The following is a 24,385-nucleotide window of genomic DNA, read 5'->3' as shown; positions in this document are numbered from 1 at the left end:
GTCAAACAGCTGTACGATAATCGTTCACCATTTCCCTGCATAGTTCTCAGTCAGAATAGCGACCATTCTTTCCACTGAGCCCAAGATGGCACGATGGATGATAACTGGCCGGGCTTTGTCATCGCCATCCTTCCTGTCATGGCAACAAAGACAAAAATAAATAAGGCATATTCCCTGTGGTCATCTGCAGCCATTAAACACTTTAAAAAGCAGTGCCAGTAGATGCAATGAAACTACGATCAAGAATTAGAATGAATGTATGATCTTCATCGTGCTTCAATGTACACACCGACACTCATGTAAGCCTAGAACTTTTAATGCTGGTGTTTCTAATGATCTGGACAACACCATTTATTTCATCACAAACAGCTGACGAGATTTATTAATCAATAAGCCTGATACATAGAAAGCTACAAGCACATGTGTGGTCACCTGTTCCCTTCACAGTAGTTTGATCTATTCTCAAAAAAGCAATATACAATATAAATCTTGATATTTTTAAGTCAAAGTCTGACCCGAAACACAATTCTAGGTTAAATTTGCTGATGCAAAATGCCATAGAGACACATTTATTAACAAATAGATGCACAATATGTGCCACTTTTGGCTTTTTCTCCTATAAGGGACAGTACGAGTGAGTGAGTTCTGCAGTATGGCTTGTTTAGGGATAGGTCTGTGTTAGGATGCACTCAGAAATCCGTTTCATATTTTACCTAAAAAAAAAAAAAACAAGCTATATCATAAAAATATTGTATTGCAATATTCAATATTGCCAAAACAAAAAATGCAATATATCTTGACTATCAATATATTGCCAATGGCTCGTGTGCACAGTCGTTAAGGTTTTGAACCAGTAATCCATGGTGTTGCACAGTACACACAGGTTTCCACTCACCCCATAAAAGTCAGGTTGAAACGGATGGGAAGTTGGAAGTCCAGCTGAATGGTTGCACACTGGTGGTAGCGCCCAATTGCATCTCTGATCTTAATATCAATCTTTAAGCAGCACAGAGAGTAAAAGATCATGAGAAAGAAGAATTCTATTGATAGGCAGGGTATGTTCTAACCTTGGGTCCATAAAAAGCACCGTCTCCAGGGTTGAGTTTCCATGGCTCACCAAACTTATTTAGGCTATTTTCCAGTTGCTGTCAGACATGGAGAGCAGGCATATGCATTAGGTCAATTTAAAGAAAGAGGGGCAATTTCTGAATAAAACAGACACTGTGGTTCAAGAATAAGGGATCAGAGACATTTTTATCCACATGATGTTTTATTCAACATAATTCATATTTCTGAGTGGAAGGTGAGTGTGAGCAACCATTCTCAATGTGACGTTCTTTAGTTTCACTTTTGTTCCTCGTAGCCTCTTTTCCTTTGATTTACATTCACACTTTGTTATTTTTGAGAATAAATCAGCAGAAAGTGTTATAAATGTGCTTTTAGTCCATATTTGGTAATTTGTAGTTTTTTCACCACGGCAGATGTCACTAACCTTCTAACATCTAACATCTATTCCTTTCATTGCCCTTCGTTTCCCCTGCATCTTCTCCTTGTGACAGTTAAGACCTGCCTGTCATATGTGCTAATAAACTCAATTAGGCCAGGCAAGCGTTTCCAGGTTTATGGCACAATCTGGAGTTTTTTATTCTTCAAAGGGGGGAAAAGTTTGGGAACCACTGGGTAAGTAGAAGCCCAGCAATGTCTATCAGTGCATGTCGTGAAGTTTGTGCAGATCTTTAGTAAATCAGTCCCATAGTATACAGTACTTTAACATTGTAAAACAAATGAACAAGGTCTTTGATAAACAAACACCTACAAGATGTCAATGCGCGATGAACAGATAAAACCTCCTTGGCAGAGGTAACAATAAGGTAATATTTATATGCTTGTGTTTAAAAAACGTTTTTGTCTTTGTTTTGATAATATGTTGGTGAAGATTTTTTAAAAACCATATGTTTATCAATGTTTCAGATATAAATTAAAAGCATGTACACCAGAGGTCTCATTCTCGCAGCCCGCGGGACGATAATTTGTGTCCCGCAGGTCAATGTGAAAATGTAATGTTAGTGTGGCCCGTGTGTTTTATACTGTATTGTAATGACATGACTCAAGCCGTTATCAAAGGTTTATCAGCCTTTAATGGAAGTCTTTAAAACATTAAGCACCCCTCATTCTCCGCTTACGTCCGCCCTTCCCCAGCCACCCAGCCAATCAACAAGTAGAACACTTGTAAACAAAGACAAACATTGGCAGAGAAAGCTGCACATAATGATGCTTCAAATGCCATGGGAAACCACAACACCTGTTAAACATTGAATAAACTAGATGTGGAACATAACTCAGTTACATAGGACCCAGTCTGTTACAACATGAATGGCACTTTACAGCATTGTGCGTTGACGTTGTCACCAAGGGAAGCACACCTCAGATGGAGCCACCCACCCAGCCAGCTCGCACCCGCCGTCCCGCTTCCGAGGCTGGAGGCTCATAGGGGACCTACCCGCCTTGGTTATTGTCAACGAAACATCGATGTTGGCTGGAACGTACAGCTGATTCCATGGTGTTATTATGGAAAATAAAAGCCAATAAATAACGCCTCTGTGGCTGCGTCCCATGGTTCATATCGGCTATAATCGGCTAATATCCCACTGTCCCGACAGATGGTAAACGCCCCACTGGCGATCGCCTTTTCTCCGCTCTCTATCTCGGTACTTTCCACCATCTACAAATGTCACAATGTTCATGTCATCACAAAATACATGAACATTGGGCGCAAAAAGAAAGGTGATTGCTGCCGAGTGGTTCATTATCCGCCTTGTTGTCGCCGGAAGACAAAGCGGAAATGACGTTCTCCGTGCGTCTGGTTGGCTAAACAAGTGAGCAGGAAGTAGGCAAGAGAAGCCATGTTCAGAAGAAATGTTCATGTTTGTCAATGTTACATTCATGTTCAGAAGAACCCTATGAAATTAAATATTTGTTAGTAATAAATTTTACCAAAGTTGTTTGTGGAATACCTGAAATTAAAGCTAGGGTTGGCAATGTTCTCCAGATCTTTTTAAGTTTTGGGTTGAAATTGTCTTTATGTCCTGACAGAAATTAAGATCTAATGTCAACTGTAGCAGCTGTAAACCTGTAATAACTTCAACCAATGGAAAAAAACAAACCGTTTCTTTTTTTTAACCAATCACGTCTGCCTGTCTCCCTGCTCGTTCTCTATTCCTCACATGCACAAGCTCACACTGAAAGCGCGTCATCGCTGACAGAGTTTTTGGTCACGTTTTTAACATATATGATGGTAAAGTTTAGTGTTTAGTGCTGAATGAGACATGAGACAACAACATTTCTACACAATACAAGCGATGAGCTGAGCTCCTCTTCTGCAGCAGCTGTGGACATGCATGTGAGTGAGACGGAGCATAGAGGGGAGTGGCGAGGGGGGGTAAAGGCGGAGCCGTCAGGGAGGCTACATTTAAATTCATGCTCGCCTTCGAAAGTTGCCTACCCTACCTTTAAAGAACTGTTAGTAATGACGTTTATGAAGATTTAATTTTTTTTTTACCTAAGTGTTTTTGTGAAATACCTGATGCGGCCCAGCCTCACCCAGACTCTGCTTACTGGGCCCCCCCGGTAATTTGAGTTTGAGACCCCTGACGTACACAGAATGCATTAAATAAAGCTAGAACGTGACTTTCCAAGTGCGATAACTGAGAAACTTAAAAAAAAGCAAGAGGAATTATTTGAAAATAACTAATAACTATTTTGAAATAAGATCAAAGTTAGAACAGAGTGTTTCCTTTTGAAATGTGAAAACATCTTCTACAGTTGGGGTAATGGCCATCATTAAAGTTCCAGTCTTTGTTCTCATAAAAAAAAAATTCTACGACAACACTCATAATCTGAGAGAACCCAGTGCTGCCTACCACTGCATTTACAATCAGCAAAAAAAAAAAAAAAAATAATATCACTGAGCATATCTATGCTTCTGGGATAGGAAGATCACTTTTAAGTTATTGTACGTATTTATAATGAGTCTTTTCCTCTGATCAATGTTACCTTTCACCTGAGTTCTGACATTCTAGTCTTTAAATGAGTTGGTAATGATTTAACTTGAGTTGCAGGAGATATACTTTGTCATGCTTACCTTCTCAGCCTGATTCCAAACTTCAACGTCACCCAGACATTTGTCTGGACGTGTGGAAAGGTGAAGTTGAAACGAAAATCCAAACACGCCGTACACACAGCGAAGAAAGTCTAGACAGCCCTTCATCTCCGACTCAATCTGAGGGAAAAAACCAAAAAAAAAAAACACTTAACTACTCACTATTTGAAAATGTGCTTCACTACATGTTCTTATTAAGAAACTATAATGTTAAACTTGGGAAAAGCCAGTCATGCACAAACCTGATCCATTGTGCAGAAAATGTGAGCATCGTCCTGTTGAAATCGTCGCACTCTGGTTAGCCCGGTGAGAGTCCCTGACAGCTCGTTCCTGTGGAGGACCCCAAAATCTGCCAGCCTCAGAGGAAGCTCCCGCCATGAGCGAGGCCTGTGGCCAAACATCAAGCTGCGGGACCACCACAGAGGAGCAAATCAAACCTCTCTGACATGCAGGAAAAGAGATATGAGAAGTAGAAAAATCCAGAGGAAGCTAATTTGAAAGTACCAGTGCCCGGGACAGTTCATTGGCTTCAAGGCAAATATGTCGTCTTCCACAGGGAAGGAGAACATGTTCTCACTGTAGTGCTGCCAGTGGCCAGAGGTCTCCCACAGTTTGCTGTTGTAGATGTTCGGGGAGGCCACTTCCTGGAAGCCTCTTGTCCAGTACTCATCCTTAACAAAAACAACAAAAGCACAAAAAATTAAACACAATTTAATCTCACACAGAGCCTAATTTGGGCCGGAGCAAGATCCGGCACCTCCCAGATTTTGACCAGCACTTAAAGTATTTGATTGGATCCAGCACTTAATTTTTTTTAATTTTTTTTCCCCTCAGATTCATCATTCTTTTATTTAACATTTAGGTTAATAGGGTGTTTGTGTTGACATGATATTATTGGCCCATTTAGTTAGCAAAAGGTGTTTTAAATGTATTTTTATTCCGTGAAATTTTTGTCTCTCTCTTACTGCCGGAACAACACTGGGTTGGTGTTCCGGGACCTGATGATTTACAAATTAAGCACTGATCTCACGGGTACTAAACTCATCAGCACCTGAACTAACCAGGTCCACATCTCACAATAAATTATATTGTTTTTCTATTTGGTGCCTTTGAACTAAACATTTAGCAGCCTGTTGCTCTGCGTAGCAGCCAGCAGCAGAAGGCTGTTGGCACTAGAAGACTTGCTGTAAACATGTGAAACTGTGAATCTCACAGGAGAATTGTGAAGAAGAGCGCACATACCCAGACAGCATTACTTATGTAAATAATGCTGTACAAAAGTAAGTGCTGAAAGCTTATCAATTACTATTGTAGTCTGAAAAACCCAAAATTGAGCTGGTTACATGATGTGTAACTTTGCTTAGCTGTATGTTGGCGATATGTTGATCACATCATGTTGAGCTGTTTTTCTCATGGCTTCAACAGATTTGAGTGATGTGATAATGATCTCACACCGTTTGTGTCTGAGGTCCTCTGGGTTTGGTCCAGTTTGTGGGTGAGTGCTAAGAAAGTCTTTAAGATGCTCACGTCCCTTTGAAAGTGCAAGTGGGACATTTTTTAAAAAATATGAAGAGTCAGAGCTGTTAGTTTTAAGTGGAATTCATGCATTAATAATAATGCTGTGTCGACTCCTGTGGTTACTAATGGCGGAAACCCCAAGTGTTCTGAGGCTTTAGAATGATTCCTGAAACACATTCATTTTAAAACATTTGACTTTACAATACTTAATGTATTTATTAATTTAGTTAACACAAATCTTTGATCACTTTCCTTAAATTTGAATAAACTTCAAAGTAGTGAACAAGCTTTATAACAGAATGATAACATTTTCAAAAGTATTAACGAGATGACTGACATTTCGATGGATACAAAGTTTTAAAATAACAATGATCCCACCAAAAATGCTTTGGGCTGGTTTGTGCATGTGACAGTGAGAACCACTGATGGGGGTAAACAACACAAACAACAGTTTTTCTGTCAATGTGAAGGAGTTGAGTTTTGATTGTTCAACCTAATCTGAACAAGTGACAAGGAACATTAGTTATTCACTGCCCAAACCATGCACACAGCAGAGCAACTAATGCAAAAGACCTTTTTCACTGATTGAAAAAGTTGTGACTTTTTGATTTGCAGGTTAAATAATGTCATTCAGCAAGACTTTTTGTAAACATGCAATTTGAGTTCTGTTGTTGGCCCTCATGAGAAGTAGAGCTGACTGAAACTACTCAGTTTTCTCACAGCTTACTTTTGAGCCTCTTGATCACTGCAAAAGTTCACTGGGTTGAATATAAAAAAGATGGTAATCACAGCAAGTGCACCGAAAAAAGGTTGGCACAGAGGGAGCCTCACGGTATCTGACAGTGATTGGTGGTTTAGCATTTTACAGCCAACAGTGGAATTGCAGCATTGAACCTGATTAGACGTTTAGACTAGTCATGCAAAATATCAGTAATTTGGCCAATTAACCGATGTCGATAAGGATTTTTTTCCCTCGTATCTACCAAAATTGCAGAGCAAGAACATCTAGTTTCTGTAGTGGAATCAACAAACATTATTCTACACACTTTATCATGTTGGCATGTTGATAAACACAGACATAAGACAAAGCTGAAAATGACATCAGTAATCATTCCTTATGCAAAATAAGAAAATTATTATTACTTACGTCATTATGTAAAACAGGTCATATTTAATCGTGACAACTGTTTTTAAACCAACAATTAAGACGCTTGCATCCTATCCTACCTAAAACAGTTACGACTTACTTACTACTTAAAGCTGCAGAATGCAAGTTTTTTTTTTTTTTTTTTTTGCTTCATTTGGTCAGAAATATATACTAACCTTTGAGTACATCGTAATTCCAAGCGTTCTGAGAGGACATTGGATCTCTGTACCTTCTCTAGGCTCTGTATTTGAGCTTTGGAAATCTTGCAAATTTTCAGCCAATCAGACATCTTTTTACAAACAGAGTGGTCCATGAGGTGTTTTGGGGTGTTGCTATTGGCTGCCAGACTAATGTTGATAAGCATCCTATCGATAGTAAAAATGCAATGGCGGACATTCTAGCAGAAGAAGTGTCGATTTCGGGGTTAGACACAACAATTTACATGGCAAAGCCTCCACTAAATACGCAAAATTAAAATACTTTTACTAATGATGAAGGGCAGATAATGTCGTTACTACTTTAGACCTGTATAGCTTCAAAGACAATATAAATGTAGACATAAGAATCACAACATATCGATTGAAATATTGATAAATCCAACAAGCTCATTCGAATAGAAAAACAAGAAGCAGTTGGCTAAGTGAAACAGATATTTTATTGTTGAAAATTAGAGCATTAAATGTTTTCCATTGTTGGAAACCAATTGCCCTCCCGTAGGCCCACCACCCGCAGGAGGGATCATATGAGGACGGTGCAGTGTGGATCGGGCAGTCGTCCAGGGCGGGGGCCTTGGCAATCTGATCCCCGGCTACAGAAGCTAGCGTTAGGGATGTGGAATGTCACCTCTCTGGCGGGGAAGGAGCCTGAGCTTGTGTGCGAGGTGGAGAAGTTCGGACTAGATATAGTCGGTCTCACCTCGACACATAACAAGGGCTCTGGAACCAGCCTTCTCGACAGGGGTTGGACTCTCTTCTACTCTGGAGTCGCCAATGGAGAGAGGCGCCGGGCCGGGGTGGCTATACTTCTTGCCCCCCGACTGTGCCTGTACGTTGGAGTTTACCCCGGTAGACGAGAGGGTAGCCTCCCTCCGCCTTCGGGTGGGGGGACGGATCCTGACTGTTGTTTGTGCCTATGGGCCAAACAGCAGCTCGGAGTATCCACCCTTCTTGGATTCCTTAGAGGGAGTACTGGAGAGTGCTCCTTCTGGGGATTCCCTCGTTCTGCTGGGGGACTTCAACGCTCACGTTGGCAGCGACAGTGAGACCTGGAGGGGCGTGATTGGGAGGAACGGCCCCCCTGATCGGAACCCGAGCGGTGTTTTGTTGTTGGACTTCTGTGCTCGTCACAGATTGTCCATAACAAACACCATCTTCAAGCATAAGGGTGTCAATATGTGCACTTGGCACCAGGACACCCTAGGCCGCAGTTCGATGATCGACTTTGTAGTCGTGTCATCGGACTTGCGGCCGCATGTCTTGGACACTCGGGTAAAGAGAGGGGCGGAGCTGTCAACTGATCACCACCTGGTGGTGAGTTGGCTCCGATGACGGGGGAGGATGCTGGTTAGACCCGGCAGACCCAAACGTATAGTGAGGGTCTGCTGGGAACGCCTGGCAGAGTCTCTCGTCAGAAGGAGCTTCAACTCCCACCTCCGGGAAAACTTCAACAATGTCTCGGAGGAAGCGGGGGACATTGAGTCCGAGTGGGCCATATTCCGTGCCTCTGTTGCTGAGGCGGCTGATCGGTGCTGTGGCCGCAAGGTAGTCGGTGCCTGTCGTGGCGGCAATACCCGAACCCGTTGGTGGACACCGGGGGTGAGGGATGCCGTCAAGCTGAAGAAGGAGTCCTACCGGGCCTTTTTGGCCTGTGGGACTCCGGAGGCAGCAGACAGGTACCGACGGGCCAAGCGGAGTGCAGCCACGGCGGTCGCCGAGGCAAAAGCCAGGACATGGGAGGAGTTTGGTGAGGCCATGGAGAACGACTTCCGGACGGCTTCGAAGAGATTCTGGACCACTATCCGGCGTCTCAGGAAAGGGAAGCAGTGCACCGTCAACACTATGTATGGTGCGGATGGTGCGCTGCTGACCTCGACTCGAGACTTTGTGGATCGGTGGGGGGAATACTTCGAAGACCTCCTCAATCTCACCGACATGCCTTCCAATCAGGAAGCAGGGCCCAGGGACCCGAGAGTGGGCTCTCCTATCTCTGGGGCTGAGGTTGCCGAGGTGGTTAAAAAGCTCCTCGGTGGCAGGGCTCCGGGGGTGGATGAGATCCGCCCAGAGTTCCTCAAGGCCCTGGATGTTGTGGGGCTGTCATGGCTGACACGACTCTGCAACATCGCGTGGACATCGGGGGCAGTGCCTCTGGATTGGCAGAACGGGGTGGTGGTCCCCCTTTTTAAGAAGGGGGACCGGAGGGTGTGTTCCAATTATAGAGGGATCACACTCCTCAGCCTCCCCGGTAAGGTCTATTCAGGGGTACTGGAGAGGAGGGTCCGCCGGATAGTTGAACCTCGGATTCAGGAGGAGCAATGTGGTTTTCGTCCTGGCCGTGGAACTGTGGACCAGCTCTACACCCTCAGCAGGGTCCTTGAGGGGTCATGGGAATTTGCCCAACCAGTCCACACGTGTTTTGTGGACCTGGAAAAGGCATTTGACCGTGTCCCTCGGGGATTCCTGTGGGGGGTCCTCCGGGAGTATGGGGTATCGAACCTCCTGATAGGAGCTGTTCGTTCCCTGTATGACCGGAGTCAGAGTCTGGTCCGCATTGCCGGCAGTAAGTCGAAATCGTTTCCGGTGAGGGTTGGACTCCGCCAGGGCTGCCCTTTGTCACCGATTCTGTTCATAACTTTTATGGACAGAATTTCTAGGCGCAGTCAGGGCGTTGAGGGGGTCCGGTTCGGGGGCCTCAGTATTGCATCACTGCTTTTTGCAGATGATGTGGTCCTGTTGGCTCCAACATACCGTGACCTTCAACTCTCACTGGATCGGTTCGCAGCCGAGTGTGAAGCGGCCGGAATGAGAATCAGCACCTCCAAATCCGAGTCCATGGTTCTCGACCGGAAAAAGGTGGAGTGCCTTCTCCGGGTTGGAGATGAGGTTCTGCCCCAGGTGGAGGAGTTCAAGTACCTCGGGGTCTTGTTCACGAGTGAGGGAAGGATGGAGCGAGAGATCGACAGGCGGATTGGTGCGGCGTCTGCAGTGATGCAGAGTCTGCACCGATGCAGTCTGCACCGATGCAGTCTGCACCAGTCCGTCATTGTAAAAAGGGAGCTGAGCCAAAAAGCAAAGCTCTCGATTTACAGGTCGGTCTACGTTCCAACCCTCACCTATGGTCATGAACTTTGGGTCATGACCGAAAGAACAAGATCACGGGTACAAGCGGCCAAAATGAGTTTCCTCCGTAGGGTGGCTGGGCTCTCCCTTAGAGATAGGGTGAGAAGCTCAGTCATTCGGGAGGGGCTCAAAGTAGAGTCGCTGCTCCTCCGCATCGAGAAGAGCCAGATGAGGTGGCTCGGGCACCTAGTCAGGATGCCCCCTGAACGCCTCCCTAGTGAGGCGTTCAGGGCACGTCCCTCCGGAAGGAGGCCCCGGGGAAGACCTAGGACACGCTGGAGAGACTATGTGTCTCGGCTGGCCTGGGAACGTCTCGGGGTCCCCCCGGAAGAGCTGGAGGAAGTGGCCGGGGAGAGGGAAGTCTGGGCCTCCCTACTGAGGATGCTGCCCCCACAACCTGGAAACGGCTAAGCGGGAGAAGATGGATGGATGGATGGATGGAAACCAATTATTCTAGGAAATAGCGTTGGAAAGTTTGTTTATTTCCCTCTTAAATGGTGTCACATTTGAAAGTAACATGCATTAGTGAGATGAGCAGTTGCACCCTTATCATTTGTGCCAAGTTTAAATATACAGTATAAAAAATAATGAAACATTGCTCGTTTACATTATTGAATTCAGAACCATAAAAATTATTTAACATCTTTCATCTTACCTGTATCTACTTGTTCTATATAATGCAGTCTGAATATTTCAAATAAACATTGACGAAGGCCAATAAAACTAATTTTTCCAAAAAGGTAATGTGGTCTAAACACCTACCCTGATGAACTCTGTGAGTGTGTTGTAGATGAAAGCACCACGCGGCATAAAGAAACAGCTGCCAGGGCTCAGGTCATGGAAGAAAAACAGCTCCTGATCCTGTGAAATAGATAAAGATGACTTAACAAAGCTGTTTTATCCGTAGGTAGTGGCGATCACATAGCAGGCTAGAATCCCCTCATCACAGGCACACACACCAGACAAATACACACAGAGCCTCTTTCCTGCTTGGACACTTTTACCCTCGCTCCCTCCTTTTTTTCCTCCTTGCTCTCTTTGTCTTTTTTTGTCTTGTTTTAACCCAACAGTAGCCTCTATCTGCACCCCGACCCTAAATCTAAATCATGGAATTGATCAGCTGGTCTTTCTTCGCTTTTGGTCAAATTTCTCAACTCGGAAGACGGGCATTGGGAGAGTCCGTAAGTCCTGAGGAGGTGGAAGACGTCCACCACCAGATTGGAATTATGTAAACAGGTCTTCTGCTGATTGGATCTGGCATTTTCCAGATTTACTGCAAAATTCAGATTACGTTGGCAGCAATATTGGAAGCCAGTTGTCATCGATAGAAAGAGCTGAACTCTCAGAACTCTCTGATGGATTCCACCGTGGTGAACTTTAAGAGGAATGGAGAGTTTGTCTTCAAGAAAATGGTCACATTATTGGATTGTGGCTCGACCATCTGAAAACAACTTCTCTTGTTTTTTCTCCACACTCTCCATGGACAGTATGTCGATTAGACGCTCTGACATTTCCCTTACTTTCCATGAACACCTGCGATATGGCTCGGCTAACGAACTCTCAACGTCATCTCTATGGCAAGCTTATCTCAAACAAACACTCTGACTTCCACATTCACAACCTGTTTCTTCACCATCTCCTCTGGCTCCAACCCCTCCTCCCTCCCTTCAGAGGCAGCAGGAGGTGAGCCATAAGGGTAGCGCCACCCTGTGGCTGACCTGCAAACTAACCATCCTAAAGACCCATCCCCTGTGCAAACATGCGGTTGTATTGAATTGAATGTTGTGTTTGTTTGTTTTTGTCGCAATGTTTGGTGAAGAGTTTTTTTCATGATCCTAAACTCCGCCCCTCTCTACAAGGGCCTAGTTTGGTTTTTGCCTTTTTTTACCTCTTCTTCCAACCCATTTTTTCATACTTCTCATCCAAGTAGTGGAGCGCTGCCCTGTTGTGGCTGCTCCCCAGTACTCCCGTACCTGTCCCCCCCATCTGTTATGTTATTGTCTTTCATGTTTCTTGGTCGGGATGTATCTGAAACTGTTTTCAGTTTTCTGAATCTCAATAATATTGATAACTGATGACTAAGAGACCTTAAACCTTTTGATTAACGGTTTCATATTTACTGTAATGAACATAAAAAAAACAATGTACAGGAAGACACAAAGACTAAATGATTATCATTACTGTTGCTTGATTCTTTTACAAATTTGGTTTTTTTTTAAATCAATTATTAAATACACACTGCCTATCAATGTGGTAGCTACCAAGTTTGTTCAGTGCTTTGGTGAATAAAGAGAACCATCAGCATTAGACAATCTGAAAACTATACAATGACGAAGCTGCAGCATCTTAGCACTGCTTGGACCAAAATGACGGGTTGAGATGAATGACCTCCACCATGTACAATCTTTAACCCAGTTTGTGACTTTTGGCACTGGTCTCCAACTCACTGTGGAGCTGTGTTTTACTAAGGACTAACTGGGGAGCAGCTGTCATTGTTACTCATGCTGGGAAACCAGCTGGGGCGTCTTCAAAGACAAAAAAAGAAACACAGCTCCATCTAATGGATTAAAGGAGAAATTGGAGATAATGGAGAAAACTAGTAATTCTGCTTTCATTAGATGATAAAGAGCCAGGGAATACAATTAAATGTTTTTTTCAATTAGCTTCTGTAAGCTGTTACTTTAATTATTTGTTTTAATGTTATATATAAAGCTGAAATAACAAAATATAATAAAATCTAACCTAATCACACAAAATGAAATAAATAAATTCAAAGCATAGCCCCCAGGAGGTGGATCAGTACAAAGTAGAGTTCTCTATGAATGCTGGACTGAACTACTCACTTTTCCAATCTTTCGGTGGTCTCGGTTCTTGGCCTCCTCCTGAAAGTGTTCCCACTCCTTCAGCATCTTTGAGTCTGGGAAGGAGATCCCATAGATTCTCTGTAGGGTCTCCATGTCTGTGCGTCCCTCCCAGTAGGTGGAAGAGTTCTGAATGAGACATTTACAACGAGAATTTTAAACACGTTAGAATTCCTATGACAGAGATTAGCTTTGGAAGGAAAGTTATTTCTGAAATAACAGAACATTTCCTAAAAGCTAATTAGAAATGTGAAGCACAGTTTTGTTGTTTACATAAATACAAAGGATATGAGTAATTTTCCAGCTTTGAAAAGAAATAATATTTACAATAAAAAAACTATAACCCTATTGACTACTGCTGGGAAATTATATAGTTTTGTGCATTTATGCATGTGCTGCTGCCACATAATGTTTGAGAGGGATTAAAATATTTACTTCATCAGATGATGAGCAGCAGGTGAATCAGGAGAAAACCAAGCCCTACTCAACACCTGTCCAATGCCATCCCTACATTGATGGTGGGGCAAGGTGGTTTTCAGCACCAAGAACAGAAAAACTCATCAAGATTTAGAGACGGATGAAAGGGGCAAGTTAAAGAGACATCCATAATGGAAATCATAAGGACACAGTCGAGCCAATATACTGTATATCTCACAGTATAATGCTTTAACACAACTCTGAATGTCCTTAAGTGGCCCAGCCACGAAAAAAAAAAAACAATAATTACTTCATTTTGGAATAAGGCTTTGGAATTTTCAGATGCATTGTACAAAGCAAAAACGCCACACTCTAAGACAACAATTAAGGCTATGTAAAGGCACAAAAAACACAGGTCATTGGCCTTTCTTTCCCACCTTGTAGATCTTCATGGCCTTGATATTGCCTGTATGTCGAACGTGAGGACCTCTGCACAAGTCGATCAAAGGGCCGCACCTATCAGGATGTATAAAAACTTTCACAAACTCACAAGCCTGTGAATGACTCAAGGAACAGCTTAAAAACATAGTTTTCTTAGTAACACAGATACAAAATTCTCATGGCTGAGCATCCTTACCTATACACTGTGGTAGTGGGTGTGGTGACTTTCTCATTCAGTATCCTGCATTTAAATTTGTTGTACTGGAAGTGGAGAAAAAGGTGCTTTAGCCTAGGGGAAGAGTTCCTTTCCCCATGTTTTATTAAATAACTAAGATATTGTTTTGCTTTTCCAATCACTACCATTCGCTGCCACCACTCTGACAAGCCCCCCCCCAAAAAATAAAGATGCCTCAGGATTTCATGACTGATTTTAACACCGAATTTCCACTGGATGCATAACTACTCCATAACTGCAGCGTAATCTGCAGTACGTCATTCCTCGCCGCCTCCATCTGTGATGTATATCTGTTGCAGCGAGGACTCAGGAGAACGCAAATTCACATGTAATCGTGCAATATAACGAGTTGTAGTCAACAGAAAAAGAAGCACAGAGCCATACAAACACTTCATTGAATCCTTTCAGAGGAGCAGAAGGAAATCAACTCGGTCTTGCCCTGTAGATCTTTGTAGACCTTGTAGAGATTATTGTGATTTAAACATAGATAAGGACAAGATTTATTTGTGAAACATGATCCACTGTCACCCTGTCCAGTATGATGGATATAGGCACCAGCAGACTCCCGTGACCCTGAAAAGAACCAAGCAAGGATTGAATTACAGGATTAAGATATTTTATTTTTATTTTCATAAAAATATGTTATATTATATTATATTTTATCTGTGTTTTTTGCACTACTTCCTGTCCCGCACAGGCTTATCTTTGCTCAGGTTATGCAGCACTGCTTAGGTGTCCGGCAAAAATAGAAGATTTGCGCATCTGTTGAGGAGGGCTCCAACATGACGGAGTAGTTAGGTAGCAGTGATGGAGCACATACGCATGTGGTGGAAATTAACAAATTGACTTTTAAGGAAACATATCAGCTCTGTTGCTGTTCCACAGCAGTTATGCATCCAGTGGAAATTGGGGGTTCGTTCACTGTAGTTTATTCCTCCACCTTGAACATCTTCAGCAGTGTCTGTTTGCTGATTTCAAGCCTCTCAAAAGGTTGTTTTTCCTTCATCACAGTTTTACACAAAGTCTCCAGGTCACCAAACTCACCACTGGAAACTCCCCTGGAAACAGAAAATCATTATTAGTTTGATCAAGTTTTAAGACATAACATGAGTGATATTTTTTTACAATGTTCTTGAAAACCTTTAAAATGGAATCTCTTGTGAATACATTTCAAATTTGAAGAAGAGAAGTTTTTTTTTTTAACATGGGACACAATGAATGCAACATGTGGTGTGTGTCTGCTCACTTCTGTCCATCCAGGAACATGTCATAGTAAAATCCATTTTCTATGGGCGGTCCACAACACAAGTAACCTCCATAAAAGCACTCCATTGCTTCCCCGAGGATGTGAGCACTTGAGTGCCAGTACACCTGGGAACAGGAAAAATGTTTCCATTGCATTGTTGGAGTATAAATATGTTAACTCATGTCCTATGAGTCAAATCCAGCCTTACAGGGGTCCATTCTGGGGACTGATTTTGTAATTGCTACAGACAAGATGTTACTACAATTTTCAAAGCAGCCCTATTTCAGCTCCTAGCCTTCAACATGCAATCTTGTTCTCCTTTTGTGTATTACCTTCTACAACACGTGTAAAACTCAAGGCCTTCGGCCCTTAAGAACATTTAATTCAGCCAGCAAGAGGAAGTAAAGATGACAGAATACAATAATTATAAATTGTATAATAATACTAAATAAATTGCCAACTAATTTATTTGTAGATATCTTAGCCAATCCAAATATACAAATTCAATGTAATTCCACAATATTTGCAGGGTTACACAGTTTCCCCATGCTTATATCACTTGATGACAAGCATTTTTAATCTCAAATTGTTGAAAAAACTTTTAATTTTTTCAAAATCCTGCAAACTTCCACAAATGATTCCACAAAATTTCACAAAAATAAATAAAATTGGTGAAGATCCTGCTGAGACTGTTATCTGTCCCATATTGCTTGGATATTTTCAATGCTTTGAATACTTTACATATCAATTATTGTAGAGGTGCAAACAAGAGCCCATTAATGTTGAAATTACTAATTTTGTCACCTAAAATCTGTGGCCCTGAAAGTACTGTTCTACACGATTTAGTGTCCTGTGTCCCTCGGCTGATACAACATCAGTCATCACCAAGGTGTAGATTTCTATTTCCTCTTAGTCATTACATTATTTTTGGAAATTAACACAATCTCCAATTATGAAAAGTAAAAAAGCAACAAGACCAAAAAACCCTCTATTAATACTGATAATATCAGTGCAGGTTCTATCACTCAGGAAGTTTTACTCATTGATCGTATAGTGCACTCACAGCTTGAGCATCATCATTGTCAAAGTGCAGTATTTCCAGAGAACAGTCATGCTCTAGTGGGCGGTCCAGGTCCCACAGCTCCCCATTGACTCGAGATATCACAGCATTGTCAGCCAGGCCCTGACTGAGGGATTAAGAGGAGTGTGTTCGAATCTATAATTCCATGTTCATATTAGTGATGCTATGCAAAAAAGCAAACTACACAAATGTTGCACCAATCATTGGTATAATCCCAGAATGATCATTATTAGGTCATTATTTAACTTAAAGCACTAACCTAATATTACAGGCCAACTGGTATGGAGTGGTGATCCACGCCTTTGCCACCACCTTTTGTCCATCTGGCAGCTGGATGGTGATTGGCCAGCTGTCGGCAGCTTTTTGAGCCAGTAGTGCATCACTTTCCCTCTTGAGCTCTTCATAAAGGCTGAGGCGCTCCGCGATGTATCTTGGCAATGGCTTCAGCTGCAGTAAAACCCAATAGAGCCCTCAGTTCATTTGTGTTTACGTAGAATAATGTGAGCATGATTGACTTGCCTCTTTCACAGCTCCAACCCCTGGCCCCTTATCCTGCTTCTTCTCTTTCTTCTGTTTGTCACCTGGTTTTACCTCATGGGTTTTAACCTGTTGATTAAAAAAAAACTGTTTCCATGGAGTTATGAAAGGTTGTAATTACAACTCACTTAAAAACACATGGAAAAGACATCTTTAGAAATTACAGCTAACTGGAGGGGACCACAGAACCCAGTCTTTTAGCAGCCGCTTCTTATCCAGACATTGTTAACTACTAAGTAATTACATAGAGTGCTCTTACACTGGCTGATTTAAAAGCTTACAAATCCCTGGAAGGCTGAATGTGTATATGCACAATGTATGATTTTGAACGGCATATTGTAGTGTTTGTATGATAAAAAAACAAGTTTCAGAACATAACTTACCTGTGTGTATTCCCTGATCTCTCACTGGCATTTCATGAACACTGTAAATTTGGATATTAGACGCTTTACCTGGTGTGAGTATAAAAACAATTTTGGTTCAAAAAATCTGTGTACCGTTCGTTCCTTGGTTATTCAGTTTATTTAATAAAAAATAACAAATAAACAGTGTGGTCATTTTGTTTTACTTACTTGAAACCAAAACAGAAATACAGAAAAATCAAAAACCAAGAAAAGCAGCGTTTATCTGTTTTAAAATTAAATCTTGTTCTGTTTGTGTGATACTTGTTATTAATGAACGCTCCCCGCACACCCGGCTGCACATTGACACAAATGCTATTTCTGCTGCTGAAAATACAGCTGTGTTAGCTAAAATGATCTGTCCACCTCACACCGATGACATTTCGTTAGAGTTATTGATGCTGGAAGTCCTAATATGTGAATAATGTGCCAACGCTGTGTTTCCCCTCTGTGTGGTGAGCTTATAACATAAAACTCACGTATAACCTTAAATATCCAAATATCACATTGTTACGGCAGAATTTACGGTTGACCTCATTTGAGACATGATTCATTGCTCTGGTTGAATGATGGAGTCCAGGAGAAGTATTGATGGTTTTATAAAAAAGGTTTATTCTAAGGCTAAGTAAAAAAGGTACAAGATGGAACAAAGTGAAACAAAATTAGCGTCCGTCCAAGTGGACGCCCGAAGGAAGTGCCGCGCCCCGCTCCAACAGTTTCAAAGCTTAAGCTTTTTATACAGATAAGAATAGGTCCCAACAGTGAGAGACAAAAGGGAGGGAGTCAGATGCCCATAGTGGAAAGATTTGAGGATGATGAAGATGTTATGAGAAGGTTTGGCTCCAGTCTTTATCTGTCTTGATAACTGTGTGCGTCAGTGTGTGTCTGCATGTGAGCCTTGGCAGAGACTGTGCTGCACTGAGAATAATACGATCTGTACTGTTTAATCATGATTCAGCTGTTCAAAAGTGTAAAGATTAATGGAGTCGTCATGTATTAAAACATGACAAATTGTACACATGAACATACATTTGAGGATATGATGATGAATATAAAATTTGCCATGACATTCCCCACTTTTGGTCGCCTCAACGACCAAATCAAGAAACAAAATTATTATATTCCACCTTTGCTGTCTGTCAGGGTTAACCATTAGCATCGTTATTGTCATACATTGGATATATTCTTCTTTTGTGAGGCACAGATATATCAAGAAAAATGTGGAAATAAACTTCTTCATCATTATTATTAATGGCATGAATCATCAAAAATCATCCTTTATTGCATCTAGATAAGCAAAAATCATCATTTGCATCAAGGACATCACTCGTCTTCATCGGCTGAGTTCAGTGGTAACTGGGGTAACCAATAGCATCATGAGTGAAGAACCTTGAGTATTTTCCTCAATCGTAGCAGAAGGGTTTATGAATGTATTCCTGCAGCTAGGTGTGAGGTTGTTGTCCCTCAACCTAGCTATGAGCATTTGGTGTGGCTTATAAACAAAGCTAGGCCCTTGTTCTAGAGAGTTTTCTTGTGTGTGTGTGTCTCAGTGGCCTTGTCGGTTCCCCCTTCATTGTTCGGTCAGCCTCCGTCTCAGCATCAGCTGGTCTCGGCAATCATCTTGGATCCATGTCGCCCGCTGTGCGACCTTCACTGCCGTGTGGGTCGTTCATTTCGGTCGGCGTTGTAGATGATTGGTTGTTGTCTGAGGAAGGGTAGTCTCCACACACCTGGCAACCTCTCTTGGGATCGGAAGGTACCTGAACAGAAGAGGGGGAAAAACACCGAAACAGAACTCTTGGGATTGGCTGGTACCTGAACACAGGCGCGATCCCACTACTGAGGCTTTAGCTGGTACCTGGTACCTGGTAGGCTTTAGCTGGTACCTGGACAGAAAAAAAACGGGGGGGGGGGGAAACACACCAAAACCAAACTCACCCAAAACAAAACAGAACAGAACAGAATAGAATAGAATAGAATAGAATAGAATAAAAGTTTAGGGGTGTTAGGTTTAGTTAACTAACTAAATGAATAGTTAGTATGGCCAGGAAGGCAGAGACAGGTCAGAGGTCAGGATCTGAGAGCTTTTCAGATCCTAAAAGGTGCTGCTGCACAATCACACAATGGTTAGGTGTGGGTTAGTGAGCTTTTAGCCGTGCTAGCTCAATGTTATCTGTAGCATTCGCACGCGAGTGGGAAAATATGAGGCTGAAAGAAAAGCAGGAAGTATTAATTCGATTTTCTTTTCCTGGAGTAAGAAGAAGCATAGCTGGAGTTGCAGTGATTATCTGTGGTACATCTACTTACCTGGTGAGAAGCAACAATTTGAGAACCACTGTTTACAAGGACATGCAAGTCGGACGGAGAATTACATGCAAGTCAGACGGAGAAGGACATGCAAGTCAGACGGAGAAGTGTGGAGTGTGATTACATGTCTTCTCAAGATGAATACATACAATTGGGAGACATGGAGATGTGAGAAAGCTAAATGAGTTTAACCAAATAAATAAATAATGTTATTTATTTATTTAAATTGTTTGTTTCATTTTTCGTTGCTATCTCTTATTTGTGAAGGAGAAATCTTATTCTATCCTTTATTTATTCTGAATAATGTTAACACTCCACACCTATTCACATAGCCTAATTCTTTTATAGAGCATAATTATTATTTGAGATGTAATTTACTTAATTTTGAAGGTCAATTGGTGGCAAAAGTGTCTCCTATTCTGTGTCTGAACCAGAGTTTAGCAAGATTATTGGCCCTTTAAGGTTAGACAGAATTAAAGTTAAGTTGAGTCGAACAATCATATTGTCTTTTGCTCTCTGTATTTATCCCATTCGTAGGGGTGACGAGCCCCAGCACGGTTTGGAGAGCTTCCTTAAATGCTTGGAAGTTACTTAACTTTAAACTATCTCTTATTTCAATCAATTATCAAGAATTTCAGGAGGACCCTTTTTAAATCTCAGGCGACCCAGATTGGGCCACCAACCCAATGTTGAGAACACTTAATTTTTTCCCTTAAAAGTGTCTAAACCCAGTGAAGGTGTTTTATGGTCTTGCACGCTAAGTGCTGTTGGAACAAGAAGAAAATGGTTGGAGGGTTTGAGGTATATTTTCCTATGATAAAATATAAATCAAGAATCAGAGGGACGTTGGCCCCTCCCTTCCCTTTTTTACATAAGAATACATTTGGATTCTTAAAACCATATGATAAATATCATTGGAAAATCACTTATCTGATCATTTTGGATGTGTCTCCGTTTTCCTCTCTCTTGTGTCCGCCTGCCTTTGTGCCCTCCAACCTCCTCGACCTCCTTCTCCTCAGCCATAAAGGTCAAAGCCAGGGTCAACTGTACGCTCCTTTTGGAAATTTGAAGATCTGTCCCCACTTTCGCAGTTGGATTGGAAGTCGCTGTAGTCTCTGGAATAGATATTATGTTAGAACATCCACAATATGTCATATTGTCACGTGTCTATTTCAATCTATTTCCCCTTTGCTTCCCAGTTACAGTTATGGACAATACTTCCCTTTAATTCTCATCCTTCATCATAAGAGCAGTGACCAGGCATGGCGGCGAAGAGGAAGGATCGGAGTCGAGAAGGCGGTGGCATTCTGTTAGGAAACACTCAGAAACAGAAAGAGAGGAAACCATTAAGACTTAACTGGATAATTTAAAATATCTCTTTTCTTTAGTTGGATCTGATTCGTCTCCTTACAGCGACCTGTATTTTGGAAAAAGCTACATAATAACAACAACTAAGACGAAGACGTAGACAAGTGCACACCACAACGAGTATACACATATAACAACAAAAAAACATGGACACTGAACATGTAAGGTCAGTCAAGGTCAAAGCCAGTCATTCCACTGAAAGTGGTATCATATATAAAAAAACGTCGTTTGGTGTTTTTAAACACCCAGAAAAAAACCCTTTAAAACCTGGTAAACTTTTTAGAAGGCCCAAGGCCTAAAACCTTAATTTTTAACAAGCAGCAGTGTTTTCTGAACACCCCACTACATAATTGGCAAAAACAGGGAGAAGATCTAGTGCATCAAAACCCAGGAGGAAAAGAAGGTGAAACAGAGGAACATGTGTAGTCAAGCAGCCATTCATCGGTCAATCACTCAATGACACGTCCACGGCACATTCGCACTCACAACGCGGTTCTCTCAGGCATACGTAACGTGTCATCATTCAGTCATTCATGCACCGCACACGTTCATGCCTCAATTTTCACGTCCATGCATTCACAAGGTTCTGCTGCAGTGTCTAAGTGGAATATAGGTCTCATCTAACCCACCAATGGCGATAGCCAGTCCACCTCGTCTCTCGGGGTCAATGAGCTCTTATTGCCCCCCCATGCTTGGCAACCTTTTAGTGTTAATTAATTGCTTTTTACTGGTATCATCTGATTACTAAGAGGTACGCTCCTTTTTACTTCCGCCTTGGCGGAGTCTACACTTAGAGTATTGTCCCTCGCAGTACTGACAGTCTACTAGCTGCTGATCAGGCAGCAATCGCACGGCCATGCACAATAACCAAACTCAACCCCGGTCCGCGGGGGAAACTCAACCGCTGTCCATCTCCAGAAATGTAAAAAAGAATCTCTGAATCAGCAGGAAACTCAACCACCGCTCTTGAAAAATAAGAGTTTGGGAATAACTCAACCACCATAAACTCCAGAAGTCTAAGAAAAAAACCTCTGAATCGGCAGTCTACTCTCAACCACCATAAACTCCAGAAGTCTAAGAAAAAAAACCTCTGAATCGGCAGTCTACTCTCAACCACCATAAACTCCAGAAGTCTAAGAAAAAAAACCTCTGAATCGGCAGTCTACTCTCAACCACCATAAACTCCAGAAGTCTAAGAAAAAAAACCTCTGAATCGGCAGTCTACTCTCAACCACCATAAACTCCAGAAGTCTAAGAAAAAAAACCTCTGAATCGGCAGTCTACTCTCAACCACCATAAACTCCAGAAGTCTAAGAAAAAAACCTCTGAATCGGCAGTCTACTCAACCTCGGTCTGCAACCTGAGGGAAACTCAACTGTCAGAACTTTCTGGGCACCTCTAATATCACTCAACATTGAACGGAGCACGCAACCTCTAATAACCCTCACTCTAAGGGAACGTAGAAATTTGTTCAGAACGGTATTCGGTTACCAAGCATGTATCAAATCAGGTGGACCGCTATCCCCCGAAGAGTGCTTTCCCTAGCAAGGTTTATCCTTTTTCTGCACATTAAACCAGGACTTCTTGTTTGAAAAGTAATTGCCTATGTACTCATAGCAACTAATGGGACATTTTTTCTCAGGAAAAATTTGGTACCCCCCCCCTGCTGTTGAGTGGCTTTGGGCCGGCCAGACAGTCCGACGCGGTAAGGGGGAAGCGCGCAAAATGAAAACAATGAATGTTGAACTAGGCTGTATGTCGCAAGCAGCTTCAAAAAGGGTAAGGTACAGATTGTTTACGAGGGTATCGGTCAAAAAAATGTCAAAATTTAAACTTGTTGAGGCTGCAGTCCTCAATCTCTGTCTCAATTTTCCTGAAATTGAGTAAAAACAAAAGAGAAAAAGAAGAATCGTTCAGAAATAACAAAGGAGAAAAACGTGTGAGCTCAAAAAAAAAAATCATGGCCAATAAAAATTAAAACTTCAGCTCCAAAAGCTGAGGCAACAGAGGGCTCTGTCTTCAGCGGATGTAACTTGCATTGTGGGGGTCCTCCCCTCAATCAAGAAAATAAATGAAAGAAAAGCAAACAAAAACAACCTTTTAGTAACACTATTTTCTTCCCCTTTGTTTGTTGTTTTCTCATAAAGGCCAAAGCAGTGTAAATAAATGAGCAACATAATGAATAAAAGCAAAGATAAATGATGGGCACACTTGATCTCATGTGGCAAACAGAAGGGTTCTGTGTGAAGTTCTGGTGGTCCTGTGTTTCTCATAGTTGTGAATGTGGGTGTGTGACTGTATGTCTGGTCTGTCTGCGTGTGAGAGAATAAATGAAAACAAAATAATCTAGTGCACAGTCAGAAGATAGAGGGGTTAGTATTGTGCGAAGGAGAAGCTTGTTGGCTATTTGCTAGTTGTCCCCCTCCATGCCAAAGTTCAAGGCTAAAGTGATTTAGCTCTGTGCGTGCGCGTGCCTGTGCGTGTGCGTGCGCACTACCACCAAAGGCTGTGGTGGACTTCTTGTGGCTTGGTATCCTTGTGGCTTTTGAAACAGTGTCTTTTTGGTGAAGATTTCCAGCAGACGTGTGACCAGTCTGCAGTTGCTGCCCATCATTCAGGCAGTAGTCGTGGCGTTTAACTCGCAACTCATTGGTGGGGGGAGTGTCCACTCCGACGCCCACAGGTTCTCAGTCTTTGATGATGGGGCATTGGCATGCGGCCCATTCATAGACGATGAAGAGTTGACTTGGGACTGAGCGAGTTATTTCAGCATTGCTTTGCTGAATGGGAGTTGAGTCCTTGAGTCCTGAAAGGTCACACACCTTTGATTGTCCATTTCCTTCTGATGCTTGGTCCTTTGAATGATGTTGACATTCCATTAGCGTAAGAGTTGAAGGTGATTTCATTCTTTCATTGAAGATGTCGTTTCTTCAGGGGACAACCACAAAGCCAACAGAAACTAACAATTTAAATAATAAAAAATGATAATGATGGTAACAGTAATATTAAAATAAAATAAAATGAAATACTGTATTCATCATAGTGTGTGTTTGAGTGTGTGTTGCCCATCAAACATGAAATCAAAATAAAATTTAAAATAAAAATAAAAATAGTGTCTGTGTGTAATGGCACTATTCTATCGGCAGGGGAGAAGTGAGAAATCACAATGTTGTGTCACAAGTGTGTAGTGCACTAAACTGGCCAGTGAGGGGAGCCACCTCTCTCTTGGGATGGGTGTGGCGTGTGCGTGCGCCCGTGCGCATGCCTGTGTGTGTGCTCTCTCTCTCTCCCTTTCTCTCTCTGTACGTGTGTGTGGGTGTGTGTGTGTGTGT

At 42.2% G+C, this 24,385-nt stretch overlaps 1 protein-coding gene across 1 annotated transcript in view; it reads right to left on the bottom strand.

Annotated features, from left to right (window-relative positions):
* The window catches only part of tars3 (threonyl-tRNA synthetase 3), a 28,735-nt gene that overhangs the window by 1,776 nt on the left and 2,574 nt on the right, over nt 1-24,385 (bottom strand). The window contains exons 2-16 of the mRNA XM_028441997.1: nt 16,960-17,046; nt 16,700-16,887; nt 16,423-16,546; nt 15,360-15,484; nt 15,054-15,171; nt 14,075-14,139; nt 13,875-13,953; nt 13,003-13,149; nt 10,922-11,020; nt 4,664-4,830; nt 4,402-4,564; nt 4,142-4,279; nt 1,068-1,145; nt 896-996; nt 29-133 (exon numbers count right to left, since the gene is read on the bottom strand). Coding sequence (XP_028297798.1) covers nt 29-133; nt 896-996; nt 1,068-1,145; nt 4,142-4,279; nt 4,402-4,564; nt 4,664-4,830; nt 10,922-11,020; nt 13,003-13,149; nt 13,875-13,953; nt 14,075-14,139; nt 15,054-15,171; nt 15,360-15,484; nt 16,423-16,546; nt 16,700-16,887; nt 16,960-17,046 — 1,784 coding nt within the window. The remainder of the gene's footprint in view (nt 1-28; nt 134-895; nt 997-1,067; nt 1,146-4,141; nt 4,280-4,401; nt 4,565-4,663; nt 4,831-10,921; nt 11,021-13,002; nt 13,150-13,874; nt 13,954-14,074; nt 14,140-15,053; nt 15,172-15,359; nt 15,485-16,422; nt 16,547-16,699; nt 16,888-16,959; nt 17,047-24,385) is intronic.

The sequence above is a fragment of the Gouania willdenowi genome, chromosome 3 (assembly GCF_900634775.1).
Source record: "Gouania willdenowi chromosome 3, fGouWil2.1, whole genome shotgun sequence".
Lineage (NCBI taxonomy): Eukaryota > Metazoa > Chordata > Actinopteri > Blenniiformes > Gobiesocidae > Gouania > Gouania willdenowi.
This window is presented reverse-complemented; position numbering and strand designations above follow the sequence as displayed.